The sequence below is a fragment of the Gordionus sp. m RMFG-2023 genome, chromosome 2 (assembly GCF_954871325.1).
Source record: "Gordionus sp. m RMFG-2023 chromosome 2, tfGorSpeb1-WG-v2, whole genome shotgun sequence".
Taxonomy (NCBI): Eukaryota; Metazoa; Nematomorpha; class Gordioida; order Chordodea; family Parachordodidae; genus Gordionus; species Gordionus sp. m RMFG-2023.
The window spans coordinates 40,295,272-40,315,927 of NC_088776.1; the positions used below are offsets into that span (position 1 = coordinate 40,295,272).

The 20,656-nt window shown below is 28.7% G+C and overlaps 1 protein-coding gene across 3 annotated transcripts in view; it reads left to right on the top strand.

Annotated features, from left to right (window-relative positions):
* LOC135923504 (proteoglycan Cow-like) overlaps nt 1-20,341 on the top strand; it is a 37,594-nt gene extending 17,253 nt beyond the window's left edge. The window contains exons 4-11 of one of the 3 annotated variants that reach the window (XR_010571233.1): nt 74-458; nt 7,798-7,933; nt 8,494-8,907; nt 9,026-9,142; nt 10,961-11,215; nt 11,335-11,538; nt 19,000-19,115; nt 19,701-19,724. Coding sequence is in view for 2 of the 3 variants with exons in the window: in XM_065458297.1 (XP_065314369.1) it covers nt 74-458; nt 7,798-7,933; nt 8,494-8,907; nt 9,026-9,142; nt 10,961-11,215; nt 11,335-11,538; nt 19,044-19,115; nt 19,701-19,720 (1,603 nt within the window). In the remaining variant the exon portion in view is untranslated. Of the gene's footprint in view, nt 1-73; nt 459-7,797; nt 7,934-8,493; nt 8,908-9,025; nt 9,143-10,960; nt 11,216-11,334; nt 11,539-18,999; nt 19,116-19,700 lie in introns of all 3 variants that reach the window. The other 2 variants (XM_065458297.1, XM_065458298.1) reach the window with 2 other exon arrangements.
* Nucleotides 20,342-20,656: the final 315 nt, after the last annotated feature.

Genomic DNA, 20,656 nt, shown 5'->3' on the forward strand with positions numbered 1-20,656 from the left:
TTTCATTAATTTTTCTTCGGTAACTATTATTATTATATTTAAATCTTTAATACTAAAAATTCATCCTTCATAGAATCGGCTTAAAATCGTCATCAATGCTTTCTTCCTCCTCAATATCCATACCAGAACTTCTTCCATTAAACAACAACGCCGCCACAATCCTAACACATTTAACCCAAATATCAAACTCCAGTTCTTCAAAATCTGAGCCTAATAAAGATGGTGATTTTAAAACCCAAGTGAATGACAAAAAAGATTACGATAATGATTTTCTTATATCTTCACCACTCATCAAGCACACTTATTATCCTGCTGATTATTTCGATTACGCGTGTACCCCTTGTCCGCTTTCTACTTTGAAATATATACACAACCCAGTTTGCGACAGTTACGGCAAAACGTACCGTAACCCATGTATCTTTAGGTACAAAACTTGCGTTTGGCTGCAACGAAAAAATGTGAATATTTTATTATTCTTAAATTAAAAATCAACGTTATGTATATACATTATACATTTTATGGTCCAGGAACTTTTAAAGGTTAAAGTGACTACGAGCCTCTGTTACTTTTTTTTATTAATAAGTATTAAAAGTGGAAACGACTAATTTAGCCCAATCAACAAGCGCGTGCCAAAGATAATCTAAGCATTGAGTCGCGAGTTTATTTAGTTTTATATTTAAAGCTAAGATATTTTTTAGATGCCCAAGTCTGGAATGATGGTTTTCAGTAGCCGCATTTTAGCGGGCTAAGAATTGGCAAAAAATATTACTTATTTTGCAAAAATCAATATTTTTTAAAAATTAATAATTTATATGAATGAATACTTTTTTAACACAGAAGGGGCCACGAAAATTCTTAAAAACTTTAATTATGAAATACTATACTATTTCAACAATATTCAGAGTCATATCCGACGTTTAAATATTTTTTCGGTTCTTTATTGACCTCTCCTTATAAAATTATGACACCTCCGTGTTTGTTACTAGGGAATATAAATTTTTCTTACTATGTATACTGAGTGCGCAGGCGCGTTTATTATTATTTTATGATTAATAATTTACATTTTATAATAACCAGAGTTGTTAAACTCTACTTTTAAAAATAGCGGGCTACCGCTATCTCTATCAATCAGAAAAAAAAAATTAGAAATAAATTTGTTTTATTTTTTGCTTATAATGTAATTATATAATATAATACATAAAAATCAACATTTATATATATTTAAATATAGTTAGTTTTGATAATAAAAAAATTTATGTAAAAAAACTATAATTTATGTAATAAAAAATAACTATTTATGGTAATATTCATTTTTTATTTGTTTTGTTGCATTTTAATAATAAAATCATTATTATACTATCATCCCCAAGTCTAGATCCACGATCAGAAAGTATAAGTTTCGCCTAACTAAAGAATCTCTCAACACTAGCACTTGAGGGCAAGGCTGTATTTAATTTTATATGTGTTGTGTTTATTTTATTATGCTTTACTTCGTTGGTAATAATATAAATACCTGTTATTATATTTGTTTTTTAACCTACAACTGTATTATTCTTTCCTTTGATTTACACGATTGTAAATTTATAAACAGAGCTTGTTTTTATGTGATATTCACTTGAAACTGGTCCTAGCCAGTTTTAGGGATGGCCAATACACATATATTCTTTATAAAAATACTTCGATGGTTTTTTTAGTAAACAAAACTTGTAGGATATAAGAACAAAAAATATATATTCAAGATCGCTTTTTTTTATTATAATTCTTTTCTTTAGTTTGTATTTTGATTTTTTTAACCTAATAAAATTCGCTTTTATCTATAAACCAACGTATGTTTAATAAAATGATTGTTTCTTCTTTTGGGTCTATCCGCAACTGGAGTTGGATACGATGACCAAAATTCCCGCTAAGTCCGGTCCCCCAGCCTCAATCTCCGACCATCCCACTATCGAACTCCGTCAATCCCTCCCTCTCTCCGATGGTTGAAAAGCCGATGACCGTGGCCTAAACTATTTTAATATAAGAAATATTATCAATATACTGATTTGAGTATTTTTAGAATTAAAAATCGCGTCGTGGATTTTCTATTATATTAATATCCTTTATTTCAAAAAAATTATTAGTGAAAGTCGTTTTAGGGCATCTTTGTTGATATGAGACTATTCAGCTTTACCATGAGCTTATCACGTTGATCTTTAGCATCATCGGAATGTGATCAGTTTAGTTTAAAATTGGGATGAATCTTAAATTTTATTTGAAATACATCGTATGTCTGACATTATTACCACTTTGTGGGCTAATGCTACAGATCTTCTTTTTAAAGTCTTAAGGTATAGTCAATGGCCTCTGATTCCCAAATAAGCTCTAAAAATATTAATATCAGATCATTTTATAAATATAAACAAGTTTTTACTATGTGTCCAAATATCTGCCGTGGTACAAATATTTCTGATAACTCTGCTATTAGAGCATCTTTCATCACTTCAAAGTTATCTGCTATCTTAATCATTAGTATATAGTGACATAAAATTGTTGTACCAGAGGATAGAGCTTAAATCATCATGATAAATGAGATTATCAACCAATATTGGCTGAACTGTATCAATTATAAAATCGACAATTAATTTATCAGCCAGTATCTGAGAAATATGGCATGTGAATATTATTAATCAATTTAGCTTTTGAATTGATTTTTTTGGATGTAGTTCCCCTAAAATTATTGCGATGTTTTTCTATCTCTTTAAAACTGTTGGCATGAACATTCTTATCAGTGTTGTTAAACGCTATTTTTAAAAGTAGCGCGCTACCGCTATCGTTTTCAAATAAGTAGCGCGCTATTAGATACTTTTTACGCTATTTTGATTTTTTTTTAAAATATTTTTTACGCTACTTTATTTCCACAAATAAAATATTGGTATAAAAACATGACTATAATTTGTTACTATATATATATATAATTTATTTATTATTGCCCTTTAATAATAATAACATTTCGGTACTGTCATCCCCAGTCTAGAGCGACGATCAGAAAATATAAGCTTTGCCATACTAAATAATCGTTCAGCACTAGCGCAACGCAGTATTAAATTTAATAAACACTTTATATGAAAAAAATTATCAAAAATGAGTATTTTTAGATTTAAAAAAGCATCTAGAGATTCAATAATATTATTATATATTTCAAAAAAATCGTCTATGGAAGGACGCGGTTTCGATCTTGCTATATTATTAATATCGTGGTTAGGCATGACATTTTTTAAGGTTACCATCAGCCCATCAAGTTGCCCTTTAGATTCAGTTTTATATTTTTTAGATCAATCCAATGTGTGGTCACTCCTAAATAAGCTCTAAAAATATGAATATCATATTATAAATCAGAAAATAAACATTTTTACCTTCTATTGTGCGTACAGCAATCTGATGTTGTACTGTAGGAGACATCTGATAGATTTAATATTAAAGATTCTTTCTTTCTATAAAGCTATCCAAAATTCTTGCCATGAATGTCTGCCGGCAAAATATCTTGGTACGTAAAGAAAAAGTGTTTATCATCTTTATAAAAGAACCATTATCCTTGATGGATAATGGTTGAACAGTATCTATTATAAAGTTCATTATGACTTTGTCAGCCAATTTTTGAGATACACCAGGTGTTGATGAATCCAAATTGCTTAATTTTGTTTGAATTAAATTTGATTTGGAAGTGAATGTATCTCCTTCCATTACCCCAAAACTTTTGAGATATTTTTTCTCTTTATAATTTGAGGTGTGATCAGTCTAAAATTATAACAGTAATTCTTAGAATAAAAAATATGTAGGAGATAGTACTTAAAAATGTTTGAAATAACTATTTTAAAATGTTTTAAATAATTTAGATAAAATTGAATGTATATAAAAAATGATTGGTCTTTGATTTAAATTTATTTTAAAAATTAAGGATTAGTCTACACATTGATATTAAATTTGTTTAATATATTAGCTTTAAATGTTTTTTCAAATTAAAGCTGCTTGTATGATTTGAGGATAAAATTTTACGACACATCTTGCATCCAAACCGATATCCAGTAGTAATTTTCTCTTCAAGATTAAATTATTTTTTGAATTTTGGGAAAGGATAATCTATATTTTTCTCATTTTCCAAAGAAATTTCGCTATCTTCAACAATCTCACACATTTTTAATAACTAGATTTATAATGTATATTTTTAAATTTCAAAATTAAATTAAATAAAAGGATTATCATTTTTAGATTTAATAAAAAATATATTTTAATAATTTTTAGATGTATTTATTATGTAAAGAGCTACCGCTATCGCTATTTACTGAAAAAAGTAGCGCGCTATTTTAACAACACTGATTCTTATAAGATAAATACTATTAAAATTTAAAAATGACAAATATCTTTAGATTTTTTTTATTATAGCTAAAAGATTTATTTGAGGATATATTATTTTTTTTTACATTTTAAACAAATTAATTTGTATCGACTTTTTATTTTTACATTAATTTGAAAATATTTTTCAAATTTTGGAAATGGAAAATGTGTATTATTGCTATCAAGAACATTTTCTTCCAGGGTACCTTATTATTAATATCATCATTGTCTGACTCACTTACATTGGTTTGGATATCCATTTGCGATGACATTTTAAATAATTTAATCAGATCATTTAAGTTTATAATACAAATTGAAAATATAAATTTTAAAATTATAATTAATTATGATAATATTTTTAAAAATTCAAAAAAAGGAGCGCGCGCTAAAAAAATATTAATTGGGAAAAAAGAGCGCGCTATTAGCTATCGCTAAAAAAAGATAGCGTGCTACAGTGGCGCGCTATTTTAACAACTCTGATAATAACCCCATCTCTTATCGAATACATATTTCAATTTGCATTTATTTACAGCAGAAAGAAATACGCTTTTTATTTTATTCTATACATTAATATCAGATTTCAAATTTTTCTTGGCGTTAAATTTATTATCTACCATTTTAAAACTTGCTTAATGTTTATAAATACTTTTTTTTACCAATTTGATGTTAATGTGAATCAGAATCCTAATCTTCCAAAAAAAATCCAAAAAATGCTAACTTATATAATAAGAATAATAACTATAATAAGTGCATTTTAATAAGGATATTTTTAAGACCATATATAATAAATATATTTGGGTCAGTCAAATCGACCAAAAAAACGAGATTTTCAGATGACCATCTTTAAAATGAACGAAACTTGGCATGTTAGTTATAATGTTAATAAAGTCAAAATTTTAGAGTGCTAGCTCAACCTGATCCAAAGATATACGCCTTCAAAGTCGCGTGATTTCATTAAATCTTGTTTTTTTAAAAAATACTTAAGACAAAGTACAAATTATATATAATTCTATAGCCCTTAAAATTTTACATTGGATAATATCAAAAAAAAATTAAAAAATTCCAAGTGTTTTCTTATTTCCGGTAAAAATAGAAAATTAACATTGTTAGGAAGGGATTTTTCTAGGTGTTGATATTCTCTAAAAATGTTTGCAACGTAAAATTTTAAGGGCTATAAAATGATATATAATTTGTAACTCTATCTCAAGTGTTTTAATAAAAACAAGATTTAATGAAATCACGTGCTTCGCGATTTTCGAATTTGAAGGCGTATATCTTTGGATCTGATTGAGTTAGCGCTCTAAAATTTTCATTTTATTAACATACATAAATAACTAACATGCCAAGTTTTATCCATTTTTGAGATGGTCGGCTGAATCACTGGTCGATTTGTCATGGAATTACCCATTTGCAAAACTTGCTTACACAATAAAATATATTAGCACCTTGTGGCATGTAAATCTGCCATATATTTAATTTTTTTCTCTACCAAGATTTGAAATAGATTAGGAAAATCTGCGATGATAATATTTGCAGATTTATAAATGCTGAACCCTTCATTCATTCATTTATTTGAGTTATGAAATTATTAGAGGGAGATGAGATTTAATGTATAGTATTCTTTTACTGACTTTACATTAATATTGGAACGACGGGTCTTGCCTTGCTGCGAGTCGAGTTAGCCAAATGTTTAAGTAGAGCTCTACTTTTGACTCAACAAGACTTATAATTTATGAAATTCGTCATTTACCTTTTCCCTAATTTTCGTAAGTTCTGATACTATGCTTTTAGCTATTCTCATAGTATCAGATGTCATTTTTTGAAATATATTACATAAAATACTTGTGTAATTAAACAATTTGTTTATATATTATGATATTATAAAAATTTGGTTGTCGTAAGTTACGACAATGTCCAATAATAAATATATTAGACCGAATCATTTTTGAAACTCCTTTTCAACACAGAGAAAAAAATTGTAAAATTCTTATCCAACAATATAAAGTCTTCGCCATCAAGGAGTCTGCTTTTATTGAGTAGAAAAGCCTATTATAAAGGTGTATAATGACCTGAAAGGGACATTTATTCAGACTGTTAAACATCTCATAGATGCTAGATATTTTGCTTGATAAATGAAAAATATTTTAATAAATAAACAAAACGTTACCTAAGCAATTTGATATCAAAAGGAGATAACGTGTTGGAACAAGCAGCATAGTGCACATAGCTGATGGGCCTTTTCTTTTTATAAATAACTAAAGGTCATTGAATTGCTCACACATTGCACGGGCGCTATCATATTCTTGTTCACGCTAATTTATATTTAACTGTATTAAAAAAAAATTTATCTTTTAATTATCTAAGATTCTCGAATATTACATCAGATAAGGTTGATCCAGTCATGCTTCAAATAGGAATAAATAGCAGAAATATTTCTTTAATATAATTCTGGTATCAATATATCTTGAGCACGGACATCTGCCAATACCTGTGATTTCATCCTATAAAATGGAGAAGCAATGTGCATAATTCGTTTCATCGTTTAATTTTCCTAAAATGAAATTGTTAACTTGAATTTGATAATAATAATGAAGGCAATTTTCTCTTATTTTTTAAAGCATTGAGGGACTACTTATTTATGGAGAATATAAATATAAACCTTAGCTCCCAAATTTAAAACGAAATAAATATCCCAAGGGACAAAATATATTGTATCATTTCTGAAATTCTTTTTCCATCATTGAAAAAAGTTTATCCAACAAGATGAAGCCGTAGCCATCAAGCAGTTACCTTTTATGGAGTTAGAAAAACCTATTATAAATGTCAGAGTTTTTAAAGGATCTAGATACAATTCTAGAGGTATTTTTTTCTGTTTTAGATACATAAGGTGTTAATTGAATGACACCAAAATATATAAATGTTGTTTACATATTTTATGCTCTCATAATAAGAGTTTCTGTTCGAGAACAACGGTGAACCCTGTATATAAGTATAATAAAAATTGTATCTGTGTCTAGATACATTTTTAAATTGTATTATATCAGATACTCTTTTAAATTGTAAATGTAGTTAGATACATTTTAAAAATTGTATCTGCATCTAGATGCCTTTTTAGGCTATGTATCTTATCTAGATCCATTTAAAAAGTATCTTCTAACTACTAAGATAAATGTGCTTAATGGCCTGAAAGAGATATTTCTTCAGAAACAGATAGTTTATGGAAACGTTTACCAATTTATTTTACATTAGAATGTATCAGCAAATTGTTTAATTCACAAGTATTTATACAATATATTTCAAAATAAATGGCATTGATTTAATTGAGACTATTAGAATACTGAAGCAATGATATACATTTAATCAGATTCTCAGCATTAACAACTTTTATGAATTTTTATATACCACTTTAATTTCTGTATAAAAAAGCTTGACCATCTACAAAAATACTCAAAGTTCGATCGAAAACTTATAGAATTGCCCGAAATAAAATGTATGGGTTCATGTCCATGCGATTTGCCTGCAAATAATAAAGTTATCACATCAACTCTTCCTTCTTCTTCGAGTGAGTTAAACACTGATTTATACTTAAATATCTGAACCGAAGGATTTGATATTTAAGTTAGTTTTTAAAAAAAACGAATAATTAGAGAAAGGCAAATGATATTTCAAACAATATTAGCTTAAATGAAGCCATATTTTTGGTATATACAACTCAGATTCTACAAATCGTTTTTATATACCAAAGTTCCTCAAGTAAATACAGCTAATAATAGAATTATTAATCGCTGTCATAATCTCAAAAATGTAAAGTTGATATTATTAAATCATATAAAACTAATTGGAATTATGCTCATGCTTGCATTGTGATTTAATTTTAAGATTACAATATTTGATTTCAAGATTAAAATAATATTATTGTTTTTGGTCTCTAATAAGTGAAATACGTCCTTCATAAGCTGACATTTTTTTACGTATCCCCTTATTTTTATTCCTTTACAAAAAATATGTTTTTGAAAGATATCTGATTAAAAAATTGACTCATTTTTCTTTAAATCAACTCCCTTAAATTAGAAATTATCTAATTATATATTTTTTTGGTGTCGCTAATATTTTTTAATTTAGATAATTCTGACAAACCTTACCTACCCCATTCCTATTCCGATTTTCTGAGACGCATAATAAAGGGACAAAGAATATATTCCAACCCAAACGCTACCTCTCCCATGATACAAATTGCGCCCATTTTAATTAAAGATGAAAGTACGATTGATAAGATGTCGCGTTTTAAGGCTAGGCTTGAGCTGGAACGAGACAGGATAAACGTGTTACTGCAGGTGGTTCCATCGACTCTCACATCTGCTGCTGCTAAAATAATAAAACCAGAAGAAAATGAAAATTTATCAGGGGAAGAATTCAAAGAGAAACAGGATCATTTTTATCAAAAAAGTGTTAGGAAAGATTTGGGCCGTATTGCATATGATCAAAATGAAAATGGGCAAAATGATGCAATAAACGATAACACAATCACGAAAGAAGGTTTGGGTTCTTATGTTTTAGTCATTATAATAAATCATTTTATTTTTGTAGCTATTTTTATCCCAGTATCGACAAATACACATTCCTATAATTTAATTAAAAAAAAATTATATTTAAGATAAGAGATGCGACGAAGTGAAGAGAAATGAATTTAAAAGCAGATTATTAGAATGGTTTGAAGTTTTAGCTCAAGTGGAGTTCAACGATACAAGCAACCATCATAGAGCGTATCAAAGTAATTTGCTGTTTGTTTTATTTAGAATGTTTTTATATGAAACCTTCAAATCATATCATCTAGATCTAAGTCCTATCCAAAATATTATTAAAATCGCCGGGCGAACTTTATGTTTTTTCTTAGCTAATCAGGCATAAAAAATTTCGAATGAACTGATATATATTTCAATTATTATGTTAAATTTTATTTGAGATAACAGTTAAAGTATTAGTTGACTTACCTATTTAAATGATACACTTTAAATTTGAATGAATACTCTAGGGGTAAAGTGTTATATATCGTCTGGCTAGAAAAAGACGTTGCGTTTGAAATCTTTTTATCTCTAAATTACTCTTTTATATTTTATTAAAATATTGAACTTTATATCTTAAATTGAATAGGATCCAGTCGTTTTTTAAAAAATCCGGGTAAAAAATTATCAAGATCTTTAATTATTTATATTTTTAACGAATATGTTGGACTATAGCCAAACACTCGCCCTTTTCCATAATCATAAATTATAATACAAAATGTTTAGATAATCAAACAAATTTAATTATTAAACGCCTTTTTTAAACATCCAATAAAATCAAACGATAATTGTACAAATTAAAAATTATATCAAGAGATCTTATACTGATAAAATTATGACAATAAAATAACACCAAGTTCCATTCTTTAATTCCCTAGTAAAAGATGGAATATTCTTGAAATCAAATTAGTTTTAAAGGCAATTCGAAATGTAGGATTCATATTCCTAAAACAAGGCCCCTATCTAAATTTAGTCTATTATCAAATGTGTAACGAAATAAAGCATTTAGTTTATAAAAATAGGCTACAACCTTTTGGATCTCTAGACAAATTTGTGAAATATGGCCTTTAATCGCAAGAAAATATTTTTGGCGTTTGATCAGTGAAGAATGAGATTATTAGGTATTATATATAAAAGAACCGATTCAACTTTATTTCGTCAATTATGTTTATGTATTTTGATAATTCTCTAATTGTGTTTAAATAAAGATCTCACAGTATACTTCTACATTGCATTATCATGTATGATTAAGGAAAAAACTTTAAAAAAAAGGTCAGTTCCCGGTTACAGTCCAACATAATGAGAACTTATTTAGCTAGTTTTTGAAAAAAATTTAGGGCCTGTTTAACATTTATCTTACAGATTTTGATCTCGGAAGATTTTTTTAAATTAAAATTTTTTAAGAAGAATAAAACAACATTTTGATAAAATTTTACCTAAAATTCCACATCTTTATAAGCATATATTTTGTGATTTTTATGCATAAATAATCTTTCATAGTGAAATCACAAATTTTATTTTTGTAAAAAATTTTGATTTTCTTTAAATCTTCAATTTTATGATCTTCAAAGATGTTTTGCTCAAAATTTTGGGTGAAAAATCAAATGCTCAGTTGAAGAATTTTGTTAAACCATGGTCTTGAGTTGTTTTTGTTAAATTTTAATAATTTTTAATCTCAATTTTCCTAAATAACGATTCAACATTTTATAAAAATTTTGAGAATACTAAATTAAATTTCTTTAAAAAATTTATTAAAATAACAAATTACGCGTTTGAGTTATAAAAATTTTATAAATCGATGTTTTTAGTCACCCGGTTATAAGATAATTTTTTAAATAAAATTTTAAAATTTGTGTGAAATTTTTCTTTAAACCGATAAGTTATAGGAAAGATAATAATAAAGATGAGGATATTTTAGGTTTTAAAATATTTACTTATATAATATAATATTTAGAAAAAGACTAAGTATTGAGATAGATTATATTATTTTTTATAATTATATTATCGAATCACGTTAATCTAACAAGCTTACCAAACCACAGAATGCTTGCCCAATAACCCTTCTTTTTCTTTACCTTTCAAAAATCACGTATGGTGGATGTTCAAAAATCTTGATAAAAACATGGATTTGCAACTTGATACATCTGAACTTGACCACGTCAAAGCGCCATACTTAGAAAATCGCGAACCTTGCCTCACAAATTATTTTACTCGCTGCGATACCGATGGCGATATGTTCTTAACGACTAAGGAATGGTGTAACTGCTTTGGAAATGATTTAAGTTTTATTTTACATCAGTTTACATTTTTGCTATATTTTGAGATTCTTTTAAAAACGTGATATTTATGTAATTGTATATCTATCGCACTGTTTATTATATTATTTCTGAAACAATCTAAGGCAAACCCTGTAACTTGGCTAAGAGTAAAACCTTGCCTTCAAATAACTCTTATGCTTACATCCCATCTTGCGACTCAATTGGTTACTTTAAACCTGTGCAATGTCACGATATATTTTGTTGGTGCGTTGATCCATTAGGTTTATTCGTGACTGGGTCTAAAAATAAAATTGCAAACACCAACACTTTTAAATGTCCTACGACGGGTAATCATTATTTTTATACCTCTTAAGACATCCTTATCAGAAAAATTAGATTGCTTTATCTCCATTTAAATTTATTGATACTTATAATAATTAATACAAAACACTATAAGGCTGTGTCCTAGATCTGCGAGATTTGGATACTTAATTGCTTTTTACAGGCTAAAAAGTATTTGAACCAGGACACTCTAATTTGGCTTGTTTACGAACAAGTTCGTCTTTTTTTAAATAATCTACTAGCCATAAAAAATCTTTATTTTGTATGTGTTTTAATTGTTCAAAATTTTTGTTTTAGATCTAAGAGAGACAGTAAATAACATAATAGAATAAAAATGTTATTCTGATTAGTAATATGAAATATATATAACATATTTTGTATTTAACTTCTATGCACAAGTAAACCTAAATTTTAATATGAAAGTGTATACATTATTACATCCTGATATAATAATGGTATAAGTAGATTAGCAAACAATATTATTTGATTAACTTATAATATACAAATTAAAAACATTATATTCTAATAGCTCACCTTGTAAAGTATTCTTAATATCTATCTAGCAATCAGAGGTTGGTAAAAAATTTTCACCTTTTTTTAAAAAAATGAATTTGATACAAAAATTTTTATTAATACAGGAACCGTATAATTTTTTAAATTTAAATAATGTTGTTATTGCTAGTTATACTTATTGGAGATATAATTTTATAAAAAATCACTATTATTAGTTCTTTCAAATTCGATAAAATGCGCAAAGACACTATAATGAGTGGCATTTTTGAAATATAACTACCGAATTAACTAGTTACTTTTCAAATTACTTATTAAATATATTTCATTCATTATATGTGTAAGATATCCCAAATTGAAATTTTATTTGTAATTGATCGTCTGCTTTATTGTAAATTATTTTATTTTTGTTTATAATAACTAATACTCTTAATTTAAATCTCAGAGACACATTTTTAAAGTAGAGGAAATAATTTTCATGGAACTGTTACCGCTAATCTATAGTAGCTTATGCTGATTCACAAGAAAGATCTCAAATAAATGAAATATTTTTGAATCACCTTGATAAATAATGGTTTCAAAATTCATTTAAGGAATTAAAAGATAATACTCTTTAAATATATGAGGATGAATATTTCAGATTTTAATTATATTCTATATGATTGCATCATTTATGCAACATTTATTTATAAGATATACAATATGCAATCAAGAAAGACAGTATTACTCTTCTACGGTATATTTGCATGTCTGCTCATATAAATATAATCACTACGTCATAAAGAACGTTTTCGCCCTCTAGTTGTAAATACAACAGAGCTACGTTAGGTTTTACTCATAAATACATCTAACTGGACAAATTAAAAATGGGGATAAAAATGAGGAGCTCTTCACACGTTTGTGGGCAAGCCGCACGTACTTGTACGCGTAATAGTCCTAGGACTATTATTTAAACGTCTATGGGCTGGTGGGGAATGGTCAAAAATAAGCACAGCCCACACCCATAAAATGCTTATGTATTCAATTACTCTAAAGGCAAAGGAAGGACCTAATTTAATCACAAGGTACATTAAATATAAGGTAAGAAATTAAAAAAAGCAAATAATGAATGAAAAGGAAAAATAAGTCAGAGGAAGAATGAGAAGGTAACTAAGAGGGGAGAAAAAATAGAGAAAATGCAGAGAAATTACATGAAAGGAAATAACAAAAACAAAAATAATTTGTTTCTAGGAGGAGTTTATGGGAGATTTAAATAATTCGATTTGATTTTTAACAGTTTCTTTATTGACCTCTTATTTTTATTCAACTTTAGGAACTGTTTCGTGTTTAAGTTTAAATCCATTATATCCTTCATTGCCCTGTACAACCATAATGTCTTAAACTTCCCATATGTTTTGCCATTGAAGGAATATAACCAATTAATGATCACGAGGACCAGGCTATTATTAGTATGATTTCTCAGAATATGAGTGAAGAAGGTAAAACGCTTCTTCTTTAAAGTCACGTGTACTTGAGTTTGGTTTGACCTCTTCCAAAGGTTATCATTTGAGATAATGTTAGGGTATAAAATGCCGTTTATTATTCTTAGACATTTGTTAACGAACGTCTCTAGTCTCTGTCTTTGTTATCACCCATATTTAACCACCGTAAAGGAGAATTGCAAGGATAGTGGAATTGAAGATTCGTAGCCTTGTGAAAACCGATATCTCCCTAGATTTCCACAGTTTGAAATATTTATAGAAAGCAGCTCTTGCATTTTGAATTCGGATTTTTTTTCATCTTTGCAGCTACCTCTATTATCGATGTGTACCCCCGCCCCCAAGAATTAGTAAGAAGACACCACCTTAACCATCTTTCCCCCTACTACCCAATCACCCATATGGGGTGCATGAGACGATGACATAATTACAGTCTTATGAAAGTTTATATCCAATCCGACCTTTAAACTAAAGGAATTAAGTATCAAGACCAAATTTTGGGACTCCTCTAAGCTTTTAGCAATTATCACCAAGTCGTCCGCATAACAAATCACACTATTCTCCAAAAACCACGACTGGTTGGATCCAAGTTCCAAAAGGTTTGCAGCCCCCTGCGAATCGATAATTATTTTATTCATAACTATATTAAACAGCAGCGGGGAGGTGACACACCCTTGCTTTACTCTTTTTTTTGTTCTAAAGAGAGGAGAAACTTTATTAATGATTTTAAACGAGGCAAAAAGATTACTATAGTGCGTCTTAGGAATTCTAATGATATTTACGTCTATGCCGCATCCCGCTAAGATTGCCCACAAAGTATCATGAATAACGTTGTCAAAAGCACGCTTGAAATCAATGAATATAAAGTAAAACGGTAATTTGTACTTCTCGCACTTCTGTATTATAATCTTCAACGCCAATATTGGTTCGTTGATATTCCTATTTGGGCGATAAGCGCAGATGTATTTAGATAGGAGATTTGGTGTGGAAACGAGGATGCGGTTTTTTAGAAGGATCATAAAAACCTTGGACACAATGGATGTAAGAGCAATGGCTCTATAATCCTTAAATTTGGTAGTGTTCGGGATTTTGGGGAAGTTGTAAAAAATACTGCTGGCATCCTCCTTGTGAGCCATATCTTATTGAACAACCTCAGCAAGAGCTGATATGGAGTTAGCTATTTCAGCCACAGAAAAATTAGCGATAGATGGTTCTACGCTATGGCTAGAGGATGGTATTAAGATTGGCTTCCTAGAATCAAAGATCCCATGTAATGGTCTAACCTCAAAGCCATCTGTTCATCCGGGTCATTAAGCAAATTATTATTATCAAGTCTGATCGATGGAAGAGTCTTAAATACTCTTGCATTACAGAAATGTTTGAGCTTTTTGTAGGCATCGAATGTTCTGTTTTCGCTCATATCTCTGTCAATCTCGAAAGCTTTTTTTGCGATGAAGATCCTTCTGTCTCTCCTAAGGAGTCTATGGATTGTAATCCAGAGGTCACCATCACGTCTTTCATGTGACTTGAGTTCCGCTATCAAGAGAACAGTGTCTTCAGATAACCATTCATGTCTCGGGGGAGAACTATTAATGTTGGGAAGATCATTGCAGGCTCCAAATAAAATACTCTTAAAGGACGACCAACATGTCTCCGTAGAATCAGACTCCGATGTAATTTCGTGTAATGCCATCCTATCTCTTAAGTTTTAGCCTAAGAACAGCTTCACCTCAGGTCGTTGTAGATTCTTAGCATTTATTGTCCAGGGAAGATATGTGGGCTGATTAGAAGTGGGGAACCGTTGAGAGTTGCCCCATAAATTCTTTATGAGGTGATCCTCCTATTAAAGTATAGCTTTCATTGTGGAAGAAGAAGGTGTTCTCGATTTTAAGGGTAAAACTCCTGCACAACTCCAAAAGCTTCCTACTATCGTCACGATTTGGTTGTGGAATGGCCGCATTCCCAATTACTCCATCTATTATAAAGGACTCCTCCTCCCCAATCCTGATATTCAAGTCCCCCAAGATTATCAAATTACGGCTTCTAGGAAGAGAGCATACGATGTTTTCAAGGTCGTCTATAAAGGTGAGCCTATCACTTCTGTTAGGAGGGGCATAGAGATTTAATAGGATTGTTCGTTTGAAACAGGTATTAAGATACAGCAGGCCACACCTTTTAGAAATGGGTACAAATTTATGTACTCTCTTACTAATTAGGAAGGCAACCCATGACCAATCATTCAAAGTAGTGCCCGAACTATACAGTATAAAGTTACTAAAATTGGCCATATTGTTGTCTTTAGAGTGGATTTCTTGTATCGCGATTACATCCATTTTCTCTTCAGCCATTAGCCTAAGAAGAATCGTTAATTTGCTTTTTAAGCCATTTATGTTAAGCGAAAACAAGAGTAAATTTTCCTTTAAACCTATCGGACGCTATCAAAAATTCATACAGATAATAATAATTTATTCTTTATCAGATGTCTGCTTAAGGTACCTAATTATTTTATTAAGAATAAGATTAAGTTATTTTGACAATGAATTATTCAGACAGTTTCTTAAGAAAAAATAGAACTATATAAATAATAACCAAAATATTTTAATAATAATACTGCTTATTTTGATTAATTTATTGCTTAAAAAATTATAAACAATTATTTTGTTACTTGTTGACGATACATTAAATTTGGTACTGCAGTGAACACATACTCTATGTTTTTTATTGTGACTATAAGTAAAATGTTTCTTGGACAAACTTATGGTTTTCATATTGTAAAATAAAAATTAACAATATCTAAAATAACTCATCTAGAAAAATATCATAAAATAAAATATACAAAAAAATTATATTAATTGAATAGTAAAGCAAACTTAAATAATAATAAAAGACCGGTCCGGACCACGGTCCTCAAAAAAAGATCGGTCCCGATCTAAGACCGATAGGACCGGACTGTTGACCTAGACTAAAAACGATAATAAAATACAATTTTAAGTTGTTTCCAAAAGGCCAGAAAGTGTAAATGGGTAGGTGGGTACCACAGGACTACTCTCCTTAATATTGAGGGAAAGAAATTAAACCAATCTTAATAAATCTGCCTCTAGTGGACTATAATATATTCAATTTCCTTGGGACAATAAATATTAATAAAAATTCTTAAAATGAAGTATTCACTAATTTTAAGTCAATAATAGCTAAAAGTAATGCTCCAATACACCTTCCCCCTTTAATTTTTATCTAGATAATTTAAATAAATCCTTAAAATTAAATATTCACTAACTTTTAAGTCAAATTTTCAATGCTCCTTAACCCTTCTCCCTTACATTTTTATCTAGGTGATATGAGTGTAATTACTAAGTAATTTGAAATGTAAATAAAATCCACTACATATTTCAAAAATCTTTCAGTGATTACTTATTTTTATAATAAGTTTAAAAACAAAATTAAAAATTGAATTAATTAATAAAGTTTTAAATTATGTAAAGAAACTTGAGCTACAAACTTTAGTGTACTAAGTTATTGATGATAAGCAAATTTCTAATGTAAAAATACAAAAGCAAGAGATTTGAATTCCTTTTAACCTTAGGTTATGAATATTATAAAATTACATACTTTTTATAATGCTTAAGGATTTAACTTATAATTAACTATATAAAAAATATAAAACCCTTAGTCCTTTCAGATTTGTTGACTAACCTAATCTATAAAATTTTTTTAAAGAAATATTAAAATTGAGCGCAAAACAGCTGTTACTTTGAAAGAATGATGAAAAAAAACTTTTTTTTGATTGTTTACGACACTATTTTTTTACTTAAACCAGGAAATTTTTACCATATGGCTGGACTAGATATGATCTGTTGTAAATTTTGAAAATACGAATAAAATGGGTGATTAATCCAAAATTACACTGGAATAAGTCCATTTTGAATTGAAAACCAATTCAATGGTTTAATCCAAAATTTATTTTAATCTGAAAAATTAAAAGAGTCAAGTCCAAATCCATTCACTATTATCAACAAATCATCATCGGAGTCGATATTCTTGGAGTTGGAAATTATTAAAACGCGAAATGTCCAATATGGTTATGTTATGAAGCAATAGAATTAAAATCCCATATTTAAAATTCAATGAAAATCGATATAATGAAATATATATTTTAGATTATTTTTAAAAATTTTACTAATACGCTGGAGTAATTGGGAATGCGGCCATTCCACAACCAAACCGTGATGATAATAGGAAGCTTTTGGAGTTGTGCAGGAGTTTAAACCTTAAAATCGAGTACACCTTCTTCTTTCACAGTGAAAGCAATACTCTGACTTATAGGAGGAACAACACTATTTCTTAAATTGATTTCTTCATTTCCAACATTCATGGTTGGTTTACTGATGTGAAAGCAATGCGGAACATAAATATTTCCAATCATAAACTAATTAGAGCGAACATCCTCATAAGGAATTTATGGGTCAACTCTCAACGGTTCCCCACTTCAAATCAGCCCAGATATCCACCCTGGACAATAAATGCAAAGTACCTACAACGACCAGAAGTAAAGACGCTCTCAAGTCAAAACTTAAGAGATAGGATGGCATTATACCAAGTTACATCATAATCTGTATCTACGGAGGCATGTTGGTCGTCCTTTAAGAGTATTTTTTTTTGAACCTGCAATGATCTCCCCAACATTAGAGGCATGAATGATTATCCGAAGACACTGTTCTTTTGATAGCGGAACTCAAGTCACATGAAAGACGTGATGGTGACCTCTGGACTAGATTCCATAGACTCCGTAGGAGGGACAGAAAGATCTACATCGCAAAAAAAGCTTTCGAGATTGACAGAGATATGAGGGAAAACAGAACATTCGATGCCTACAAAAAGCTCAAACATTTCTGTAATGCTAGAGTATTTAAGACTCTTCCATCGATCAGACTTGATAATAATAATTTAATTACTGACCCGGATGAACAGATGGCTTTGTGGTTAGACCATTACATGGGCATCTTTGCTTCTAGGAAGCCAATCTTAATACCGTCCTCTAGACATAGCGTAGCCATCTGTAGATAATTTTTGTGGCTGAAATTGCTAACGCCATAAATATACTTAATAATAAATCTCCAGAACCTGATAATATCTTGGGGGAACATCTGAAATCAGACCCCTTAGAGGTCTCTCAGCTCTTGCTGAAGTTGTTCAATAAGATATGGCTCACAGGGAAGATACCAGCAGATTGGAATATGACTATTTTTACAACTTCCCCAAAATCCCGAACCCTACCATTTAAACTGATATGTACACTCGTTATTTAGAAAATTAAATGAGTGGCATGATTAAAATCTTAATTTCTTTTTACATTTTTGGCTATTTATTTTATACTTAAAAGCCGACTAAATATTAAGCCTACCTAGGACACAGCCTAAAACTATTTTTACTATTTTTGTTGCATAAAAGACTTGGAATAATTTTGGATTTTTTTTACAGATCTTGACAAAAATTAGAACATTGCATAAATATCATTTTTTTAGTTACCTCGAACCCATTGTTCCCCTACCACTCACCTATTCATATCCAACAAGGAGAAATGACCATCCCAAACAGTAATGAATATTTTTTTTTAAAATTTATATTCCAATAAAACATGACATCAATTTGTCGCAAAAAAGTGAACCGAACCTATATCTGGAACCGGTTTAAAGCTCTTATTTTTTTAAAAAGGTCAATTTTTATTGTAAATTGCAACTCTATATTTTCTGACAACTGACTTTACTTTTCCTTATGGAGGAGTTTTTAATAATTTTATAATAAAGAAAATAAGTATTTTAAAATTTCACGGTGTAATTTGTTAAATTATTTTATACTAAATTTAAGTATTTTATTACAGCACACCACTGGGTTTGTTTAGACCAGTCCTTTAAAAACATTAGATAATTTGATTATTTAAACGCTTAGGTAGAAATTTTGCAATAGATTCGGAGAACTAAAAATTAAAAAATGGCAACCTAAAAAAAAATATCGTTGTTTCTTTAGTTCTTTGTTTAAAAAAAATGATATTCTAAAGAAAGCTGATAAATTATTTGCTCATTCGAAAAAACTCCAAACCCGTGACCAAGATCTAACTTTACAATTTTTAACAGCTATAAATAATTATATTAATCATTTTTTTTTCTCTTGATTTATATTAGAACTCAATCTTGTTAATTAATCACGAGGAAGAATGGATAAATAAAACCCTCATTGCAAATCTTATTGAATCTGATTTAATTAACCTCCGCTTTCAACTCTCATTAAAAGCATCTTTTTTAAGATAATATTTTATTATAATTTAATACCTATTCAAAACTTTTTTTTTAAAATATAGTTTTTTGTTAGAACTTATAGTAGAAGCATATATTTTTAATATAATCGCTTTGTCAATCCTTCTCACATTTTTATAAAAGACCATAAATTTATATTACATATTTTTTATCTACATCTATCACATTATACTACTTATGTTAAGTGAATCTATTATCAAAAATAATATCAAAGCTAATTAAGGCTAGAAATAGAGGCTACACAAATACGTAGCTAAAGACAATTTATATGCCTTTTTTTAAAGCCGAAGGGGCCATTCATATTTATATATAGCAATTTATTTTGTAATTAAACTTATATTTTTTTTAAACCAATATGCATACATAATTTTGCATGCCCTATCAATATTTTGATTGCACAAAACAACGCATTTTAAATAATATGTTCAATAATTATCATATTTTTTTTAAACGGTGAATCTCTTATTTCACATTTATTTATTATATGGCGTTACATAAGTAAAATTCCAATATTTATAAATTATTTATATAACCCATTTTTAAATGTTCATTATAATGTGCCCTTTTATTTGGCATTATTTAACTAATTTATTGATTAGCGAACGATAATAAAAAATATTTATTATTTAGATATTTTATTATAAACTAGTGCTTTGCTAATTACCAATAAATTTAAAAATTTACAATTTTTAATTTACGTTAACTCTCATTGATATAACTTTATCAAAGTATTAGTTACATTTTTTATTGTTTGTTTTAAATATGATTATCTTAGATGATTTTAAATTCGTCAGATTTTATTTTTCAGCGCCCATGGGGCATCA